This window comes from Triplophysa rosa, linkage group LG6 (assembly GCF_024868665.1).
Source record: "Triplophysa rosa linkage group LG6, Trosa_1v2, whole genome shotgun sequence".
In the NCBI taxonomy this organism is placed as follows: domain Eukaryota; kingdom Metazoa; phylum Chordata; class Actinopteri; order Cypriniformes; family Nemacheilidae; genus Triplophysa; species Triplophysa rosa.
This window is the reverse complement of record NC_079895.1, coordinates 20,726,002-20,749,002: the sequence shown is the minus strand read 5'-3', so window position 1 is coordinate 20,749,002 and position 23,001 is coordinate 20,726,002. Positions and strand designations below refer to the sequence as shown.

Below are 23,001 nucleotides of genomic sequence, written 5' to 3'. Positions count from 1 at the left end.
GTGACTTTAAGCCCTGTATGGGAAACCACCCGACAGAATACCATTTAAACACTGAAACAACTAGCCAGAATGAAGCACGGCTTAAGTTTCCACATCAGATGATAGTGTCTTGTCAGACAAAAAAATACAATACTATGGAGTCTGGAATAAGACAGAATTCGCTCATGCACACAATAAAAAATGCACAGTAAAAAATGTGCTCGTCATTTCTTTAATACATCATACCCCTCCACCAGAACAACACATGGGTCGGATGCCTTGAACACTATTATTAACAGCACTGTAATAAAGGATTTTCTCAGTGTAGCTGGAGGATGGGACAAATCTGGCACACGTTCTCTGCAGGATGTCCTTTCTGCAGTCAGTGGCCTTATCGCTCTTCTACAGATAGAATCACAAAGCCCATCGCTTATTTCACCGTGAGTAATAGTGGTCTAGAGAAGCAAACAAGAGCTGACACGCATACACACACACACAGCACCTCTAAGCGCTGTGAGAAATGCACATGAAGGAGGGGAAAACCAGAGAAAGGCAAGGTGAGGCCATTAACCTTGAAGAGAAATACAGGGCGAACACGGTGACCAAGAAACACAAAAGCTTGCTTGAAGAGTTTATTGGTTGAGACCTTGCGCTTAAAAAGACCCCAGCTATCACAATTCTGCAGATAACAATATTTCACTACAGTAACTCTTATCACATCTAACTACATTTTCACATTACAATGTTTCTTTACGATTATTTTCCTGCCAATGTAAAATGAAGCGATATCATGAATTTAACAATAAACATGTAACAATAACTGTAAGCATTTTTAGACATTAAACTTTCTAAAGATTGTGTGATTTCACTGATTTCACAATTTGTTTTTGTTTCTGAAGATAGATTGTTTAAAAGCATCTCACGTTCTTTGCAGTTTTTTACTATAAGTAATATAAATATATAAATAATACAAATTTTGGTATAAATAATTATGGTTAGATAATCCAGAATGAAAATTACTTTATTTCAGAACACATATATGCTAAGTATCAACATATGCGAACATTATATTGTTAAAAGGCCGATTTTTATTATTCGTTTTATTAATTGTTTTTTTAAGTTATATCACCCAGCCTAAATGAGCTTTATGCAGTTTTAATGTATGCACACTGATAAATGTATTACAAATGCATCAATACCACAGGAAGATGAGCCGATTGTAAAGAGTCTGTATGACAAATGTGTATAATGTATAAATCAATAATGTAATCAATGCCACTCTGTTGCTAATGAGAGAGGTCTGCATGTGGAAAGACGTGTCAGAGAATTTCTAATTAAGACACACAGGCAGAACACATGACAGAATGAACTACTGACCTTTATCTGGATGATTTAGGACCATGATCCTCCTGTGGGCTTCTCCTACATTTGCCTTTGTGCTATTTGGACTGTGCAAACAAAACAAAAACAGAACATTTAGAAAAGGGATACGTCGCCATCTAGTGGCCATTATGTGTTGTTGATCTCCATTAGAAACATTCTGCTTCGACCTCAGTTAGGATTATTCTTCTATACATTGCCTAAATTATATACATTTATATAAAGCCTGACTGATATTTTCACTGAAGCAGGATCCCAGCTATGCAATCTATATAATTTTTTCTGTGTCAGGTAACAGTAGCAATGTTTTGTTAAAAGGTTTTATTTTATATTAAGTACTCAGTTATAGCCTGTAGACAGGTATTTTTGGCTTTAAAGATTTGATTAAAAGATACACATTAGTGCTTACAAACAACCTAACAGCACTAAAACCCTCTCAGGTCTCAAAGCATCTGCAGGAGTGGGCATCTGAGAGGCAAGAGCAACTCATTAAAGGGGTCATATGACACGGCTAAAACGAATATTATCATTTGTTTTAGATGTAATGCAATGTGTATACACGATTTAAGGTTCAAAAACGCTGTATTTTCCACATACCGTGCATGTTTGTATCTCCTCTTTGCCCCGCCTCTCTGAAACATGCAGATTTTTTACAAAGCTTATCGCTCTGAAAAGCGAGGTGTGCTATGATTGGCCAGTTAACCAGTGCATACTGATTGGTCGAATATTGCAAGCGCGTAACAGAAATATAACGCCTCTTACCATATTTGGAACATCAGGTTCCAAAGCAATTGTGCTGACAGGTGCACCCACCTTACTTGCGTATACATTTGGGCGGTCTTGGTCAAATCATAAAACGAACTGAGGTAGATTTGTGGGGGGATGGTTAGGAGGCGTTTCAGGCAGGTCTGGGTGAGCATTCGTTTTTAGATAGAATGCATCTTTTGTTCCGACACTTTAATTTTTGCAATTTTACGTGTCTAGTACATGCATGGGCAACTTATAACCAGTGTTGGGTAAGTTACTCTGAAAAAGTAATTAATTACTAGTTACTAATGACATATTCAGTAGTGTAATTAGATTACTGTACAAATTACTCTCTCCAAAAAGTATTTAATTACTTATTACTAATTACTTTCTATATCCTACATCAACCTTGATTAGATAAGTGATTCAAGGATAGACATAAAACGGCTCTTTTAATTTATTCAAATAAATAATATAAACTACATAAAGTACTCTTATTTACTGACCAAAGTATTACAAATGTGAGAATTATACATTAAGCATTTATTTTAAAGTTAGACTTTGAATTTTGATGTTAATTCCACTATTGCACACACATATATTACACAAAGTATTTAGTTTAATTACATCAGAAGTAACTGTAATTAAATTACAAAAAAAATAAGAGTAATCCCTTACTTTACTTTTTCAAGTGACAAGTAATTAAATTAAAGTAACTAATTAGTAACTAGTTACACCCAACACTGCTTATAACACACCAAAGACACAGAAAAACATGTATTCGCGTCACATGACCCCTTTCAAATATTGTGTTGGATAATTCCAGAATGTGATGATGAATCTGTCAGGCAAGACTGCCCTGTCTGTTTCAGTCAGTTTCTCCATCACGGTGTGGCAGCTGTGAGCCTAAAGCCCATTGCACATTGAGTCCGAAATTTGCGTCCGAAATTTCCGCACGTTAAAAAATAAATACGACCTCACGTTGTGTCAATCACATTTACAAACTGCCTCCGATATTTTCGTCCGTCATAAAAAAATTCGGACCTGGTTCGATTTTCTGCATTTTTCGCATCCGTCAAGCATTTTGAGTGGCCTTTTTTAACAATTCAGAGACACCGTACAAACGAGAGGCAAATACGAAAAAACGCATACGAAAATTTCTGACTGTATGTGCAAAGACCTTAAACCTGATTAAACTATGTGCTGAAACTCATTTAGAGCAGCAATATACAATGTTCAAAAGTTTAGGCTCATATGTCTGTTTGAAGATAGTTACGTGAAGAAATAGACTTAATATATTGGCACTTCTTACAAAACAATATCTTAAATTAAAATATTATTAAAATAAGTTTTTGAAATGGATGACTGAAATGGATGATACCAAATAATAAAGAAAAACCAGTCAACTATGTTAATTCGGTTTATTTAGTAAAAATTGACACAATAAAAGGGATAGTTCACCCAAAAATAAAAATGTACTCACTCTCAGATTGTTCCAACCCCGTTTAAATGAAGAACTATCCCTTTAATTGTACCTGCTAGGCTGTACATTGATTTTCTAATAAGATATTTTCACTTTACTATTCACTTGAGACACAGGAAGGAATGGAACAGCATGTCTGTCATGACAGAAACACAAACAACGGCCCAGATGCGGAAAAAAAAGAATTTATTGGACACAATAAATAGCACGGTGATCGTCAATCACTGTCCAGTAGCGACCCGGCCGCGAGCGTACCAGCTCGCGGTGGTGAGAAGTGAAGAAAGCGTCAATCTCTGTCCAGTAGCGACCCGGCCGCGAGCGTATCAGCTCGCGGTGGTGAGAAGTGAAGAAAGCGTCAATCTCTGTCCAGTAGCGACCCGGCCGCGAGCGTATCAGCTCGCGGTGGTGAGAAGTGGAAAGCGTCAAACTCTGTCCAGTAGCGATCCGGCCGTGAGCATACCAGCTCGCGGTGGTGAGGGAAGAACCTGAGGTAATGGCACACCACAACGGGAACGAAGGCTAGGAATCCAGCGAGAAGATAGAGTCTTACGTGCCGGGATTCCTCACACCGTCCTGGTGCTGAGCGGGGATACCGGAAGAAGACTCCGGTGAGAATGAAGCTCTCCGATCCTCCGGAGAAGAGCTGGCCACAGACAGAGGATGACGGGAGGAGCGACCCAGGGAACTGCCAGAGATGAGAGAAGAACAGGAGTTCAGGTGACTATAGAACAAAAAACAAGACAGGACTTAACATGAACTATGACAAGGCACAAAACTAGGAAAGGCTTCTTCAGACGAGCCGCAGCAACGTCTGGGTCAGTCTGCACTGGCTAAACACGAGCAACGGTCAGACAACGAACAAGAGACACTAGGGAAAGATAAAGGGAAGAATAATGACGTGGACACCGAGCATGTGATCCGCTAAAGATAGCGGAACCACGTGCTCGACACAGACCAAAACAAACTCCGTGCCAAGAAAACACACCGAGCTAAACCAGACCGTGACAGTACCCCCTCCCCCAACAGCGTCTCACGGCGCTACTGGGAAGGCTCACCTCGTTTCCGGTGGAACTCCACGTTCAGAGACCGGTCCAGCACATCACGCGAGGGAACCCACGACCTCTCCTCTGCACCATAACCTTCCCAGTCCACTAAGTATTGAACGCCCCTGCCGCGGCGACGGATGTCCAGGAGCTTCCTTACGGTGAATGCTGGGACGCCGTCCACCAGCCGCGGGGGAGGGGGGGTGGGCCAAGAACTGGCTGGGTTAAGGGGGGAGGTGACTACGGGCTTAATCCTGGAGACATGAAACACCGGGTGAACTCGACCAAGAGTAGTGGGAAGCTTGAGCCGCACGACTACCGGATTAACCACCTTGGCGATCCGGAACGGTCCAATGAACCTGGGTGCCAGCTTACGAAAAGGCACCCGTAGAGGCAGGTCCTTGGTGGAGAGCCATACCCGTTGACCGCACACATAGGCAGGAGGAGTGATCCGGTGGCGGTCCGCCGCTGCCTTGGTCCTCAGAGTGGTTCGGGCCAAAACCTCTCTGGCCCTTGTCCAGGTCCGATGGCAACGCTGGACGAAGGCCAGAGCTGAGGGGACCGCAGCATCGAGTTCCTGAGAGGGAAATAGAGGAGGTTGGTACCCAAGAGAACATTCAAATGGCGACATACCTGTGGCTGAGACGGGAATGGAGTTGTGAGCATATTCCACCCAAGAGAGCTGTTGGCTCCAGGAGCAAGGATTGTGAGACGTCAGACAGCGGAGTCTCTTACCGAGTTCCTGGTTGGCTCGCTCACATTGCCCATTGGTCTGAGGGTGGAAACCTGACGACAGACTCGCGGAGGCCCCGATCTGACGACAGAACTCCTTCCAAAACCGGGAGGTGAACTGTGGACCCCTATCGGACACAACGTCCACCGGAAGACCATGTAGACGGAAGACGTGGTCCACCATCAGTTGAGTCAATTCCCGGGCAGAAGGGAGCTTAGGGAGAGGTATGAAATGGGCCGCCTTGGAAAATCGATCCACTACCGAGAGGATAACGGTGTGACCCCTAGACAAGGGAAGGCCAGTAACGAAGTCCAGGGCGATGTGAGACCAAGGGCGGGAAGGGACAGGGAGAGGGCGAAGCAGACCTGCGGGTGGGCGGTGGGAGGTCTTGTTTTGAGCACAGACCGGGCAAGCCAACACGAACTGTCTGACGTCCTCTGAAGCCGACGGCCACCAAAACCGCTGGCACATGGCGGCCAAAGTTCCCTTGACCCCTGGATGGCCGACCAACCTGGACGAATGGCCCCACCGGAGGACCTCCGAACGTAAGGAAGTGGGGACGAACAACCGACCCGCCGGACACCCCTTTGGCACTTGCACCTTGCGACCTGCCTCCTCCACTCGCTGTTCGATACCCCACGTCAGAACCCCAACAACTTTCTCCTCAGGAAGGATGGAGTCGGAGACGCCCTCGTTGTTGGGATCTTCGAACAGACGAGAGAGGGCGTCAGGTTTGACGTTCTTAGAACCAGGCCGGTACGACAAGGTGAAGTTGAAACGGCCAAAGAACAGTGCCCAGCGAGCCTGTCGCGAATTCAACCTTTTGCCCGAACGGACATATTCGAGGTTCTTGTGGTCCGTCCAGACCAAAAAAGGTTGAGTCGCCCCCTCCAACCAATGGCGCCACTCACCCAAGGCTAGGTGCACCGCCAGCTGCTCTCTGTTATCGATATCGTAATTCCTTTCAGCAGGGCTGAGGTGATGGGAGAAGAAGGCGCAGGGATGCACCTTCCCATCATGACTGGCGCGCTGAGACAAAACTGCGCCGACCCCGACATCGGATGCATCGACCTCGACAATAAATTGATGGTCCGGATCTGGAAAACAAAGCACAGGCGCATAGACAAATCGGGACTTAAGTTTATCAAAGGCTACCTGAGCAAGGGAATTCCAGAAGAAGGGAACCTTGGTGGAGGTCAATGCGGTCAGCGGTGCGGCAACTTGGCCGAAACCCCGGATGAAACGCCTGTAGAAGTTAGCGAACCCCAGGAACCGCTGGAGGGCCTTGCGAGAGTCGGGGACAGGCCATGTGGCGACAGCCTTGATCTTAGCATCGTCAGGTTCAATACCTCGTGGCGAAATCACGTGACCAAGGAACGAAATAGTATCGCAGTGGAACTCGCACTTCTCCGCTTTTACGAACAATTGATTCTCCAGAAGACGCTGGAGGACCCCTCTGACGTGCTGGGTGTGTTCCTGAAGAGAGTGGGAAAAAATAAGGATATCATCAAGGTACACGAAGACAAAACGATTAATCGTCCCCCAGCACATCGTTGACGAGGCCCTGGAAGACGGCAGGAGCATTGGTCAGGCCAAACGGAAGAACCAAATACTCATAGTGTCCCGAAGGGATGTTGAATGCCGTCTTCCACTCGTCTCCCTCGCGGATCCGGACTAGGTGATAGGCGTTGCGGAGGTCTAGCTTAGTAAAGACCCGGGCTCCCTGTAAGAGTTCGAAAGCAGACGACATTAAAGGTAGGGGGTATTTATTCTTTACCGTGATGTCGTTCAACCCACGATAGTCAATACAATGGCGTAAGGAGCCGTCCTTCTTCTGTACGAAAAAGAAACCCGCACCCGCTGGCGAGGAGGAGGGACGAATGAGCCCAGCGTTTAATGCTTCACGAATGTACTTGTCCATGGCCTCTCTCTCAGGACTCGAAAGGGAAAACAACTGACCCTTGGGCGGAGAAGTGCTTGGGAGGAGGTCGATGGCGCAGTCGTAGGGACGATGAGGAGGCAGGGACATCGCGCGATACCTGCTGAACACGGTCTGTAGATCGTGGTATTTCTCCGGAACCCCGGTCAGATCGGCGGCTTCCACCTGAAACACAGGAGACACAGAAACAGGCGAGGGAGCAGGACCAAGACAAGACACATGACAAGCAGGAGACCAAGACAAAATAGCTGTGTTTACCCAATCAATGTGAGGATTATGTTGTGACAACCACGGATGCCCTAAAACCAGAGGCGTGGTGGGGGAATCGAGGATGTACAACCTAATCTTCTCACAATGATTACCCGACAAGAAAAAGCTTACTTGAGGAGTGGTGTGAGTGACGGTGGAGAGGGCAGTTCCCGTTAGCGTCACGGCGAAGACAGGCGGATGCAGAGGTACTGTGGGAATACCCCACTTCTGGGCGGTGGCTCTGTCCAGGAAATTCCCTTCAGCTCCTGAGTCTATGAGCGCCCGCCCGGTATGGGTCTGGAAGCCGTAGGTGAGGCTAAACGGGAACGTGGTGCGTGGCAGTGGAGAGGTTTCTGAGATTGCGCCCACCCGGACTCTCCGTTCTATGGATGGGCGTCGGCTTTTGCCGGACAGTGAGCCACGAGGTGACCTGTCTTACCACAGTAAAAACAGAGCCCGTCCACAAGACGTTGCTGCTTCTGAGCTGGGGTAAGGTGTGAGCGACCAATCTGCATAGGTTCGGGTTCAGCTACCGCCTGGAGGACGGCGTTGTTGCTCCGACTGGGCTCACGGCTCGCCTCGTGACGATGCCAGTCCGGGGGAGAAGTGTGGCGTCGGCGCCGGGCATTGACGCGGCTCTCAACTCTGAGGCAGAGGTTGATGAGATCCTCTAGATCCCGTGGCGAGTCTAGCGCAGCGATCTCGTCCGCGATGCAGTGGTTAAGTCCTTCGAGGAACCGTGCGCGCAGCGCCCCCATATTCCAGTCACATGCGGCCGCCAACGTTTTAAACCTGATGGCGTAATCGGTGATACTGCCTCGTCCCTGGGTCACCCGGGAGAGTTGGGCGGCCGCCTCGTCGCCTTTAACCGATCGGTCGAATAGGCTGGCCATCTCGGCATGGAAATCCCGGAACGAGCGGCAGCAGGGATCCTGGGCTTCCCAAACCTCGATTCCCCACTGGTGAGCTCTCCCCGTAAGCAGAGTTAAGACGAATGCGATGCGGGTCTCTTCCGTAGCATACCGTCGTGGCTGGAGAGCGAAAACTAGAGCACACTGGGACAGAAAAGCTCGGTAGGAGTTGGGATCCCCGTCGTAGAGAGGTGGGCTGTTAGCGTGTGGTTCGGGATCTCCTGTGGTGCCGCGAGGCGCTGTATGTTGCGGTTCCTCGGCACGAGCCAATCCACGGAGGAGCTCCGCCATTTGATGCTGAAGTGCCGCCACCTGCCCTTGCAAAGCATCGACCTCCTGGGCAGCGACGGACAGACGGGATGCCTGTTGTCCCAGCAGAACGCCCTGTTGCTGGAGAGCCGCCCGTAGAGGATCCGATCCCGCTGGGCCGTGATGCTGGTCTGACCGTTCTGTCATGACAGAAACACAAACAACGGCCCAGATGCGGAAAAAACAGAATTTATTGGACACAATAAATAGCACGGTGATCGTCAATCACTGTCCAGTAGCGACCCGGCCGCGAGCGTATCAGCTCGCGGTGGTGAGAAGTGGAAAGCATCAATCTCTGTCCAGTAGCGATCCGGCCGTGAGCATACCAGCTCGCGGTGGTGAGAAGTGAAGAAAGCGTCAATCTCTGTCCAGTAGCGACCCGGCCGCGAGCGTATCAGCTCGCGGTGGTGAGAAGTGGAAAGCGTCAATCTCTGTCCAGTAGCGATCCGGCCGTGAGCATACCAGCTCGCGGTGGTGAGGGAAGAACCTGAGGTAATGGCACACCACAACGGGAACGAAGGCTAGGAATCCAGCGAGAAGATAGAGTCTTACGTGCCGGGATTCCTCACACCGTCCTGGTGCTGAGCGGGGATACCGGAAGAAGACTCCGGCGAGAATGAAGCTCTCCGATCCTCCGGAGAAGAGCTGGCCACAGACAGAGGATGACGGGAGGAGCGACCCAGGGAACTGCCAGAGATGAGAGAAGAACAGGAGAACAGGCGACTATAGAACAAAAAACAAGACAGGACTTAACAGGAACTATGACAAGGCACAAAACTAGGAAAGGCTTCTTCAGACGAGCCGCAGCAACGTCTGGGTCAGTCTGCACTGGCTAAACACGAGCAACGGTCAGACAACGAACAAGAGACACTAGGGAAAGATAAAGGGAAGAATAATGAGAGGAAATAGTGTCAGGTGCGGGGCAATTACGGGAACAAGGGCGCTAATCATGGTAAGTAAATGCAGGAGTGCGTGTGTGTAGTGGAAAATCACCAGTGCATGAAAGTCTACCGACACAGGGAGGAGGAAACAATGACGTGGACACCGAGCACGCGATCCGCTAAAAGATAGCGGAACCACGTGCTCGACACAGACCAAAACAAACTCCGTGCCAAGAAAACACACCGAGCTAAACCAGACCGTGACAATGTCATTGAAAACAGAACGTGATTCACAAACTACATCCTTATAAACCAAAAACTACAGAACCAATAAATTGTAGTAATTCAGAGGACACAATTTGTGGGAAAGATCTCTAAACCTAACCTCAACTGACTGACAAACTACATTAAATACTGCATCATTTGATTTAGTGAATGAACGTATTACTTGTATTACACATACTCTGCAAGTTCTGATATTCTTGTATTGTAAAAAGAGCTAGGAAAATAAAAACAAAAATTTGACAAATATGACAAACTTAAATGCCTTCAATGTCTTTAAATAGGCTAATCTTCATTTAGGGGGTGGGCCTATCTCAGGCAGCAAACATGTAACATTTCAAGTTTTAAGCGAGTGACAGTCCTAAAATAAAGATAAATGCAAGAAAGTAAGAATAGTTCACCATAAATTATGGTATAGATGTTTTAACTTGTACATTATACTGTATGTAAAAAAAATCCCAGAAGGCTTGGTTGCCGTATGTTGCAACTAAAATGGACAGACCAGTTTGAAAATCCAACAATTTAGAATGGCATGTGAGATACTGTAAACAATGGATGGGGAAATTTTCAGCAAACAAATGATCAGCTCCCTATAGTCGCTCGCATCCAATTCAAATCTCTGCACTTGGCCTACAAAACCACCACTGGTTTGGCACCCCCATATCTTCACTCTCTAATTCAGATTTATGTACCCCCCCGATCCCTGTGCTCTGCAATTGAACAACGTCTTGTGGTGCCGTCCCACAAAGGAAAAAAATCCCTCTCACGCACTTTTTCCGATTCTGGAACGATCTCCCTCTTGCCACAAGATCAACAGATTCTGTAGCTGTCTTTAAGAATCGGCTAAAAACACATCTCTTCCGTCAACATCTGACCCATTAGTACGGTCTTCTACTTCTTTTCTACTTTCCTACCCCCCCCAAAAAAATATTCTTAGCTTCGTGTATACTGTGATAGGCTGGCTGAGACCAGTTTTTACTGCACCTATGCATTGTTGTTCTTTTGTTGCAGAAATTGCTTCTGTTGTTTTCCCCTACTTTGAACGTCGCTTTGGATAAAAGCATCTGCTAAATTACTAAATGTAGATGTAAACAAATATGATATATGGACAGACTTTATGGCACTTTTTGAAACTTGGCAGGTGTCTTACTTTCATTGTTGAAAGTACTGAATACAGATTCTACAAAAACATATTGGGCTCCATGGAAATTATAAAAACACAAAGATTTGTATGGATGGCAGTTCACATTTTTGGAAAAACTATTGACTAAAGTATTCCTCACAGTTTACAAAGAATATAAAGATATATAAGTTAAAGTCGAATAATAACATTGCTGCGGCCAGTTATTTAAGCTGTGAATCATAAAAACCAAAGTCAAGCTAAAGACAAACAAGAATAGAATAATACAATTATTAACCCAAATCAGTTTAAAACCATTTTATAAGCTTGCATGTGGTCAACCAGGCTGACACTGGACACATATCTAAGGAATACTGGTTACAGTTTGGTAAAGCTTTATGAAAACTTTAGTCCAGTTTGATTGACAACGCAAATAAATGAGCCATGAGGCTATGACGCGAGCTCTGCCACACAGGACGTGATACGTAGATGTAGAGCGGTGAGTCACACCTGATGGTGGACCCTGTGAACTTGAAATAAGGGAAATTTTTAGCAAAGAGCAAAATGCCCTGCTAGGTAGAGGGTGGTCCTCTAAAAACATTACAAAGTCGGAGACGTGGCTGAGGCTTTCTGTTATTAAATGGTACAGGATCAAAGCTATGACGAGAAAAGATGACGAATTAGTTCAGACCAAAACGATTGCCCCTGGACTGAACCGCAAGCTTTTCTTGTAAGTTTAGTGATGTAGTGTGTGTATGTAAAAACCCTTTGTTTTCCTCCATGACAACTCATAATGAGAGAATTCAGTATGAGTTTGCTGTGATTTAGGGGTTTCTTTAACTCATGGTTCAAAATTACCTGATCCCAAGGATAAGACTGGCTTCTCGTCTGGGCATCTTCTGCTCAAATCCACCTTTGTATGTAGAGAATGTCTAGGTAAGAAAAAACATGCACTGAATCCACCATCCATTTTATAACAATACAATATAGAGAACAAGACATTTGCTCTCAATACTGATGGCAACCGATATGCTTTGGCAATGCTAAAGGCCTCCTCTAGCAATTTTACTTTTCCATGTGAAAATTTTGACTGTTTAGGGATTTCATAAGATTGACCTGACCATTGTCCAAATTCCAAAATAAAGTTAAAGGGCCTGAGGCTGAGGAGTGTTAAGATCATGATCACCAAGTTCCAGATGAACTTCAGGTGTTTTAAGGAAGTTTTAGCTTGGATTCCAACAAAACAGTTTTAGCAGTTAAGACGTTTAGTTACAGTATAGCCCTCACGAGAAGAATCATGTTTGTACTCGCATATGGTTCACAGGCTTTCCATTTTGGTACTTGAAGGTTCATCCAGTACCTTCATATTTTATACAACTACAAAATCACAGTAACAGCTATCTTGGTGCTAATATAATTTTCAGTGTAAATTTTATGTGAAAAACTATGGGAGGCAAATCCTGCTAAATTTAAATAAATAAATTAAACGATGAAAATGAAAACCAGATTAGCAATTTCATTATACACAACTGCGTGCACAATATGTGCCAAAATGAAAAATAAAATGAAATTATATTATTTTCATTTTTATTTTTACACTGACAATGCGTTGTCCCTGTCAAATTGAAAAAGAAAATGCAATTGGTGATTTGACATTTCATTTTCACTAAAATCTCGAGGCAAGACTGCCAATTTGAAAATGAAAAGGCAAATGTGAAAAATAAATTGTAAAAACATTTTTTACAAAGGTTTTATTAATGTTCACGCAATAATACTGACACAATTCAAATTAAAATGTAAACTTTGATTTTCATTTTATTTTATTTTCTCTTCTCTTTTATTTCATTTTCGTTTTCGTTTTCATTTTCTTGTTCACGGTCATGCAAATTACATGTTAATTAGTGGGTGTGGACGAGCGTCTGCATTACTGGGAACGCCCACAAAAACGTCATATCCGTTTATTCGAACGAACGTGTGTAGACCTTGTCAGGCGCTTGGCCTTGGCGCTTTGTAATGATGACGATGACTGTGCCTGGTGCAATACCGAAAGTTGTTGTATGGTGCTCTGCATCTCTGATAAGTTAACAGACGAACAAACTAAAGCATTGGAGAGCCCGTATCTCTAGCGTGCCCTGAAACATGCCGGAGCGCGATTGTCCCCACTCCGCCGCTGACCTGCTCTTACACTGTACATTACCATCCGCACCCGAGCACGCTATCATCATTACACTGTGACTGCTTTTAAGAAAACATAAACAAAGCGATCTTTCTCAGCACAATAGAATCCATCGTAATGTTCGGCTTGAGGTTGATAAGATGTGTTTAACCTCACGCGCGCTGTGCGCAGACCAATTCGCTTATGGTATCACAAGAGCGGCTCATATGTGTTTAAATCAGCCCCGCGTACTTCATTCATTATGATTATGAGCCAATCGTTATACAAAGTGCTGCACTATGTTATGAATGCATGTTTTAAATGATGCGCCTGTTTAAATTCCTTGAAGTTCAGCTGTCATACCAAAAAACATCTAATACGCACACACTATTAATTCATTCGAATGGTTTTTTTTGTCCCACGGCGCGGTGACACAGGCCTGCACTTATAAGTGTTGTAGGTATTAGATGTTTTTTGGTATGACAGCTGAACTTCAAGGAATTTAAACAGGCGCATCATTTAAAACATGCCGCTCTTGTGATACCATAAGCGAATTGGTCTGCGCACAGCGCGCGTGAGGTTAAACACATCTTATCAACCTCAAACCGAACATTACGATGGATTCTATTGTGCTGAGAAAGATCGCTTTGTTTATGTTTTCTTAAAAGCAGTCACAGTGTAATGATGATAGCGTGCTCGGGTGCGGATGGTAATGTACAGTGTAAGAGCAGGTCAGCGGCGGAGTGGGGACAATCGCGCTCCGGCATGTTTCAGGGCACGCTAGAGATACGGGCTCTCCAATGCGTTTGTTCGTCTGTTAATTTATCAGAGATGCAGAGCACCACACAACAACTTTCGGTATTGCACCAGGCACAGTCATCGTCATCATTACAAAGCGCTAAGGCCAAGCGCCTGACAAGGTCTACACACGTTCGTTCGAATAAACGGATATGACGTTTTTGTGGGCGTTCCCAGTAATGCAGACGCTCGTCCACACCCACTAATTAACATGTAATTTGCATGACCGTGAACAAGAAAAAGAAAATGAAAACGAAGACGAAAATGAAAACGAAAATGAAATAAAATGAAAATCAAAGTTTACATTTGAATTTGAATTGTGTCAGTATTATTGCGTGAACATTAATAAAACCTTTGTAAAAAATGTTTTTACAATTTATTTTTCACATTTGCCTTTTCATTTTCAAATTGGCAGTCTTGCCTCGAGATTTTAGTGAAAATGAAATGTCAAATCACCAATTGCATTTTCTTTTTCAATTTGACAGGGACAACGCATTGTCAGTGTAAAAATGAAAATGAAAATAATTTCATTTTATTTTTCATTTTGGCACATATTGTGCACGCAGTTGTGTATAATGAAATTGCTAATCTGGTTTTCATTTTCATCGTTTAATTTATTTATTTAAATTTGGCAGGATTTGCCTCCCATAAAAAACAACTGATCGGTTCATAATGCAAGATATGAAGTTTGATGGTTTTATTGTATTTTTGGGGGGTCACTACAAACTGCTATTGCTTAGCAAGAGCTAAATTATTCTTAAATGTCTTATTTTGAATTACACAGAAAAAATAAGCATACGTTTTAGAAACAAACAAGTAAAACAACATTCATTAATAAATTTCAGAGTACAAACATGTGCACAAATCAGAGGGGGAGAGATGGATGACAGAACGTTCAGTTTATTCCCAGCCCAAATGAATAAATATTCATTTATAGGATTCATCGTTATTGGATTCACAGTATGACAAAATTATTATTATTATTACTAATTAATAACAATAATATAATTTTCAGCAAGGCGATATTTATTTAAGATTTATATAAGATAAACAATGTAAAATACATTCGGGGATGTACATTTTTTATAAACAGTTTGCTCAATAAAAATGTCTATTTGTTTAGAATTTAATGAATTCATACAAATGTGCAATTCAATAAAATAATCACAATGACAAATTATTCCGCTTAAAAATGCATAATATTTTCCTCATGAACCCAGTTAAGGTGAAGCTACTCAAACTATGGAGGTCTTAGAGAATGCACAGGTGGACAGGATGAAACAAAGCCATGGAAACACTCAAACCACACATGGCCTTGGAGCTTTGCAGGAACCTATACAAAACACGTTTACAAACTTCATCAAAGCCCAAGCGCTCAGCGTGAACTACAGTCAAGGCCAGTAAGACAGTGATGAATCAGGCCTTCACCCCACACTAGAGGATTTAGCATGCCAACAGTGCGTGCATGCAAGCAAGAGGATCAAGTTGTGGAAAAGAACATAGAAAAATTCTAACTTCATTCCCACAAATCAATGCTTTCTCAAACCAAATCTGTTTACAATAAACGCTGTTATTATGCTGGAACATGTCAGGATCACTTTACGGCTGGTAGTGTTCCTAGGGTGTTAAGAGAGCAGTTGCACAGTAAATTTGTTCACATTTGCTTACAAAGTGTTTTCTGTTCGCTAGTGCTGTTTTAATATGTTTATGACACTTACCGCAGAGGGCACTTTCTTAGCGGCTTCTGTAATAATCTGACCCAGAGGTCTCCATAAATGGAAAGCATACCAACCTAAAAATGAGAATAAGGGAAAAAGGTTGGTGGGTTGATAAGTGTGCCACTGGACAGCTGACAGACAACAGACTTAATTTCTAGGGTTAACAGAGTTGGTTTAAGGGTGAAACCACGGACAAAACCACATTTAGTATTATTCATAACATGTAAAAGGTGAGGAAGCCTTTCAACTTCAATTGGTATTTATTTGGTCAGAGTGTTGGTGAACTGCCAACGGTTGTGGTTCAACTCAAAAGAAATGCACTGCCAGTCAGCAGTGAATGAAATTCATACAGTATATAATGCCTCTGAACATCCAGCACTGAAGAGCGAAGGAAGGATGTTAAGAACATAACAACGAATTAAGCATACAAATTGTAGGTGGATCATTCATAAAAACTATTAAGGTATTATGGGAAAATTTATGGATTTTTACTCCATCAAATTTTGAAAGCAATATAGTTAAGAGACAAACTTTATTTTGCTTCTCAGCAAAAAAAGAGCCTCCTTCCACTGAAATCCAAAGCCTTGCCTCTCAACAGAGGAGACCACACACTGCCTCGACTTTTGGCAGGAGAGCTGGCCCCTCGATGTACTGAAATGGGAATTAGTTCCTTTCCTCAAAGCGACCACAAGCACTACTCCATCCTGACCTCACACAGCTATGGGTGGAAGACTTGGCGACTAACAATGATTAACTTCTATGTAACAGTAGAGAGGAGGGCAGAAACACCTGCCAGAATCAAACAAAAACAGCCTTATGACAAAGTCGGCTTGAATCATTTAACCACATGTAGCCTTTTAAATGTCTCTTTGATTGTTCTAATGCTAGAGGCTGCATTGACCTCATAAACCAGATGCAGGACCATCTGGGGTCTTGAACAAACACTCTGAGTTTAATGCTCAACCATTTATCTTGTCATCGCTGCCATCGTTTTGAGTGCTTCCCATCTTTAAAAGTCACATAAAAAATATTGGTGGTCACCTTTGTCATACAGGAGAAAAGTTTAGAAAAACAGGACGCAGATAAATACAGCTAAGAAATAAAAACGTATAAATGTAACCATACTGAGGGGGTTTCTAGTGGGTGCTTTAAGGGTTTTGGGGCTAGAATCATACACCGATCCTTTAAAACATAATGAGTATACAGATTATCAAAGCACAAATACTCATGGATTTAAACCAAACATAAACCTTTGAATCAAAGCCCACAGCTTTAAACACAATACCACAGTACACGCAGTATTACAGAGGGACATGTGGCTACTTCTTGTGAACTAACAAACGACATGTGCTAGGGTTTATTGACACAGAAGGGATATTTCAGGCAAGAAACAAAATGTCCCCATGTTTTACACACCCTCAACGTATCCTAACTGAATATGACTTTCTTTTTGAAGAATAATGCAGTCGAAGTTATAATACCACGTATCATTTTACTTCCAAGCAGTAGAATGGGAGTAACTGGGCCAAAAAGTGCATCCATCGATCAAAGAACTGCTCGACACGGCACGTGAACAAGAGGCTTGTTTTTCTGGCAAATGACAGTGATGAAAGCTCCCGCGCAGAGGAGATGGCATCCTATTGAAGCAAAACGAAAAATGCAGAGTTCGTCACCTGAACTTACAACACGCCTGCGCCATTTGCCGGAAAAAAACAAGCCTCATGTTCACGTCCATCCGAGGGATAAGGGAAGCTAGACATCAACGTTAATAGCGCTGTCAATATGGAATTTCTCTTAAACAAACACATCGATTCGCTTCAGAAGACCTTTGTTAAAATCACGGAGCCGTGTCGAGCAGTTCTTTGATCGATGGATGCACTTTTTCGAGCTTCAAAATGTTGAAGCACATTACCTCCCATTCTACCTTTTGGAAGTAAAATGATACGTGGTATTATAACTTCGACTGCATTATTCTTCAAGAAGAAAGTAATATTCAGTTAGGATGACTTGAGGATGAGTAAAACATGGGGAAATTTATCCCTTTAAAGGAATACTTCACCCAAAAATGAAAATTCTGTCATCATTTACTCACCTTCAAGTTATTCCAAGTCTGTATAAATTTCTTTGTTCTGATGAACACAGAGAAAGATATTTGGAAGAATGCTTATAACCAGACAGATTTTGCCCCCCATTGACTCCCATAGTAGGAAAAATTACTTTATCTTTTTTTTTTGTTCTGTTGAACACAGAAGAAGACATTTTGAAGAATGTAGGACAGCAAACAGTTCTGGGGCACTTTTGACTACCAATGTTTTTTTCCTACTATGGTAGTCATTGGGGGGCAAAATCTGTCTGGTTATAAGCATTCTTCCAAATAGCTTTTCTTTTAGAAATTTTACAAATTGACACATTTTCAAAAATAATGTATGATAATATTTTTATTGTGTATTCTAATTTATATAATTGAAACTGTAGTTCGTTGTTTTATTAAAACAATAATAATACAAGTACAGCCAACTTATACAGTTAAGTACAATAAAAACATGATAACATATTAAAAACAGGGATTTGAAGAACAGTGTTTTTGCAAATGAACTCTTCATGTATTATTCATATGTGTACACTTTTGCAATAATAATATATAATAACAGTAATAAACATAATAGCTAATGTTGTTTCAGTGTTGTTGAATTAAAAACACTTCAGGATTTTTAAAGACTAAATCCTATCAACTCACCAAACTAATACTGTGCTTAAAGAAAATTGTACAAAAACTCTGCATCTGTCTGAGTGTCAAGCAGTTTAACAGCATCATAATGACCAAATAATAATAATAAATAAAATAATATAACAAAGAGATGATACAGGAACAATTTGAATTTGCCTGTTTTTATTTTGACACTTAAACATGCACAGATGAGAGCATGACATTCGTTACATGAAGATTTGAATCGTGTATCCTAATGTCTATAACAAGTTCATTTGCTCAATAAATAAAATAGAATAAAACAAATCAATGCGTGAGGAATCTTTGTCATGTGCTTTCCTATTCTGTATATCAGTTTAAGTAGCCTATATGCCTATCGGGCAGATGTAACAGAGATCTTGTGGCAGGCCCGAGCCGCGCAACGTGGTTGAACGGCAGTGTTGCCAACTCTTGCAAGACAAATAAGTAACTGCAGCTCCAAAAACAAGCCCAGAACAAGCCCAACATTATTACATTATTTATGATCATCAATGTAAATTACTATGAATTATGTATTATTAATGAACGAGCCTGGGTCATTTTAAACTGACACTACCCTGTTTGAAAAACACAAACATAAGTTATTTTACAAAAACAAAGCAGGAGAAAATCCAGTATAATCTCTGATCACATGTGAACAGTAGAGGCCTGGAAATATGGAAAAGAAGAAGATATAATGACCACTTAACGTAGCTGTAACAGCCACACATTTATAATAAAGTAAAACTGAACTATATGCATTGGATGTATACTTTTTTTAATTATACTCTGCAATGATCAATACATTTATTTAATACAATAAAATGTTTTGATGTTTACCTTATAGCCTAATAAATAGGGTCATCCCTCCCTCCCCATCTTTGCTGCACCGTGATCAGATCTGAACACTTTTCGTTTATTTTCACATTTCCTTCTAATCGTGACAGATGTAATACATTTTGTTTAGTTGGTAGAGGTAAGGAGGCGGTGTGTTTGAGGACAAATTACGCTATTCACGTGCTTAGGCTTGAATAAGGCTGTGTAGCCAAATGCGTAGATCTACACTTTTAACATTTTTAATGATGTAGCCCGGTTATAAAATGCTTTTTATCTTTAAGTGAGTATTTTATCTTTTTAGTATGATGATTACCTCCGATTATCCAAAGAGCGCTGATGATTAAGTGAAGAGACCACTGCAGCATTCTTGGATTCTCTGTGTTTTATGTGCTTAGATCTGTTGTGTGACCTCCTGCGGCACCGCGTAGACCAATCGGCGCGTGACATCATAGTACCGCGAGAGTGATTCGACAGTAGACGGCTCTGAATGCTTTCAAATAGCTCTCGCGGTGCTGTGATCTTGTGCGCTGCCTCATGTAGTTCAAAAAGCCTAGCTGTGAGCAGACAGTGTTAATGGGTTGAACAAAACAGCGACCATAGATGTAAAGAAACGAAGTTGCTTGTCAGATTCAGAAGCAAGCTACCATATTTTTTTAAATAAGCCCCAAAACCACAACCGACAAGTGATATTTTTAACGCGACTTGACAGAAAAAGAAGCCCAAGGTCGCGTATTCTAAGCGGATTTGGCAACTATGGTGAACGGGTGACGGGACATGCATTCCAGTTGGAGTAAAACTGGCGGAATAAAGTAAACAAACAAGTAAATAAAAGCATGGTTGCGCTGTTTTGTTTGCTCTCGTCCGCATCTGTCTGAGTGTCAGCCAGCAAACAGTGAGAGATCTTGTGGCAGGCGTGACGCTAAGTTGAGGCAGACGCGACGCTACGTAGCTGATGGGATGCGCGGTTCATACCATTGCGGGGAAAAACGGGTCGCAAAACGTCTCCGGTTACTGTCGTAACCTCGGTTCCCTGAGAAGCGGGAACGAGACATTGCAGAAGCTTCCGCATATGGGGAACTCCTCCCTTCTCACCTCTCTTGAAGTCTTATTGGTTAACGCCAGTGAAACTGGCCAATTGTCGCGCTCGCAACCGAATGTAATTACTGGCGACCAGACAGTATAAATACAGTGCACAGCGACAATACCTCAGAATCTGCGAAAGAACGCCTCCAAGGCTGACACGCGACGAACACGGCGGCTAGCGCAATGTCCCGTTCCCGCTTCTCAGGGAACCGAGGTTACGACAGTAACCGGAGACGTTCCCTATCGAGAGCGGTCTCTCGACATTGCGGAAGCTTCCGCATATGGGAACTGTATAAAATCCCACCGTGAGAGTAGCAAGACAGCCGTAACCGACCGCATACACTCACCAGTGTTAAGCACACAGATGAACCAATCGCGAAGTCGCCTTGAAGAGCCCGCAGCTGATTGGCTGAGACAGACCAATGAGCTGCAAGAACGGTCTTCTACAAAATTTGCATATCTCAGCCAAAGAAATGAGCGAGCTGCACTGAGACAGTGCAGACACCACAATAGTAAAAGTCAGCGCGGAAATCCGGGCAGATATAATGCAAGTCCAGTAACACCAAGCACAGAGTTAACAGTAACATGGTAACAACTGCACAATATAGGAGATCAGCAACTAGGTAACATTGAGCTGCCCGTACTCACCGAGAGGACATGCGAGGCTAATGAGGATACATCCAGCCTGTAGAATCTGGCGAAGGTGTTCTGTGAACACCAGCCAGCCGCACAACAGATGTCCTTAATAGAAACGCCTCTAGCCCAAGCCCACGAAGAGGCAACAGCCCTAGTTGAGTGAGCCCTGACGCCGAAAGGGCAGGCCTGCCCTTGACTCTCATACGCCAGGTTGATAGCGTCCACCACCCAGTGAGAGAGCCTCTGTTTAGAGACAGCCCGACCTTTAGTCCCCTCACCATAGCACACGAAGAGCTGATCAGACAGCCGAAACCTGGCCGTACGATCAATGTAAGCCCTCAAAGCCCTAACCGGACACACAGCCCTCTGAGCGTCAGCATCACACGAGGCAGACGACTCGGAAGACAAAGCGGGCAACGAAATAACCTGCTCTCTGAACGGGGTAGACAGGAACTTAGGCACATAACCCGCCTTCGGCCGTAGAGTGGCGCTGCAGTCGCCGGCCCCAAAACGAATGAAATCCGCACCGATAGAAAGCACACATAAATCCCCAATGCGTTTTGCCGAAGCAAGAGCGAGAAGGAGAACGGCCAGGCATGGAGGCTCCACAAATCCGGGTTCGGGTGCCAAATCGAGCCGTTCGCCTGAGATAACAGGTCGCCCCTGAGGTGAATCCGCCACGGAGAGGACACAAGTAACTCTCTCAGGTCCGGGAACCACGGCTGATTCGGCCAAACCAGAGCAACGAGGATCACCGACGCTCTCTCCTCTCTGATCTTGCCCAGCACAAGGGGCAGAATCTTCACCGGAGGAAAAGCGTAAAGCCGGGCGTCCGGCCAGCGCGTCGTCAGAGCGTCCGTCTCCCTGGGGGAGCGCGGCAGCGAGAAGAACAGCGGACAGTGTGCGTTCTAGCTCGTCGCGAACAGATCCACCTCCGCCTTCCCGAAGCGATCCCAGATCATCCGTACTGAGTCGGGGTGAAGTCTCCATTCCCCTCGAGAAAGACCTCCCCTCGAGAGCATATCCGCTCTGCAGTTCAAATGACCGGGGATATGCGCTGCCCTGATGGAAAGCAGGTGCTGGTCTGCCCACAGCAGCAGCCTCGCAGCCAGCGCGAAAAGGGCTCTGGAGTGGACCCAGAGGCAAATCCTTGCCGATTGATGTACGAAACCACGGACGTGTTGTCGGTGCGAATCAATACATGACGCTGCATCACCTGAGGCCGAAAAGTCTGCAGAGCTAAGAACACCGCCATCAGCTCCAGCCGATTTATGTGCCAACTGCTCAGAGATGGCGACCACAGACCCGATGCCGGCCTGCCTTCACACACTGCACCCCAACCCGAGGAAGACGCATCCGTCGTTACCACCATGCGCGTTGTCACAAGCCCCAGGGGAAACCCTGGCTGAACATGCTCCAGTCGCGCCACGGTTCCAAAGCGCTGAGGCATCTGTGAGTTATCCTCACGTGCGCACGACCCGAGGACCATGCTCTCCACGGAACTTGAGTCTTTAGCCACAGCTGCAGAGGACGCATGTGCAAAAGACCCAGGTGGCAGACTGGTGATGTTGACGCCATCAGTCCCAGAAGTCTCTGAAATACCCTCAGCGGAACGGACCGGTCCAGGCTGAAGGCGCGCAATGCGGCGGAGATGGACTCCAAACGCTCCTGAGAGAGGCGGGCGCGCATCTCCACTGAGTCGAAACATACCCCTAGATATGTTATGGACCGACTCGGCAGAAGCTTGCTCTTCGGCACGTTCACCCGCAGCCCCAGGGATGACAAGTGACGAAGCAGCGTCTGCGTATGACTGACAAGCACATCTCTTGAATGGGCTAGAAGCAGCCAGTCGTCCAGATAGTTCAGAATGCGCATACCACTCGCTCTGAGAGGGGAAAGCGCTGCGTCCACGCATTTCGAGAACGTGCGTGGAGCCAATGCCAGTCCGAATGGCAGCACAGCAAAATGGTACGCCGTTCCGTCGAACGCGAAC

The 23,001-nt window shown here is 44.2% G+C and overlaps 1 protein-coding gene and 1 pseudogene across 1 annotated transcript in view; both read right to left on the bottom strand.

Annotated features, from left to right (window-relative positions):
- The window catches only part of dnajc15 (DnaJ (Hsp40) homolog, subfamily C, member 15), a 37,620-nt gene that overhangs the window by 10,470 nt on the left and 4,149 nt on the right, over window positions 1-23,001 (bottom strand). The window contains exons 3-5 of the mRNA XM_057335826.1: window positions 15,728-15,801; window positions 11,915-11,988; window positions 1,357-1,427 (exon numbers count right to left, since the gene is read on the bottom strand). Of these exons, the coding sequence (XP_057191809.1) occupies window positions 1,357-1,427; window positions 11,915-11,988; window positions 15,728-15,801 (219 nt within the window). The remainder of the gene's footprint in view (window positions 1-1,356; window positions 1,428-11,914; window positions 11,989-15,727; window positions 15,802-23,001) is intronic.
- LOC130555254 (uncharacterized) lies at window positions 3,888-9,957 on the bottom strand (annotated as a pseudogene).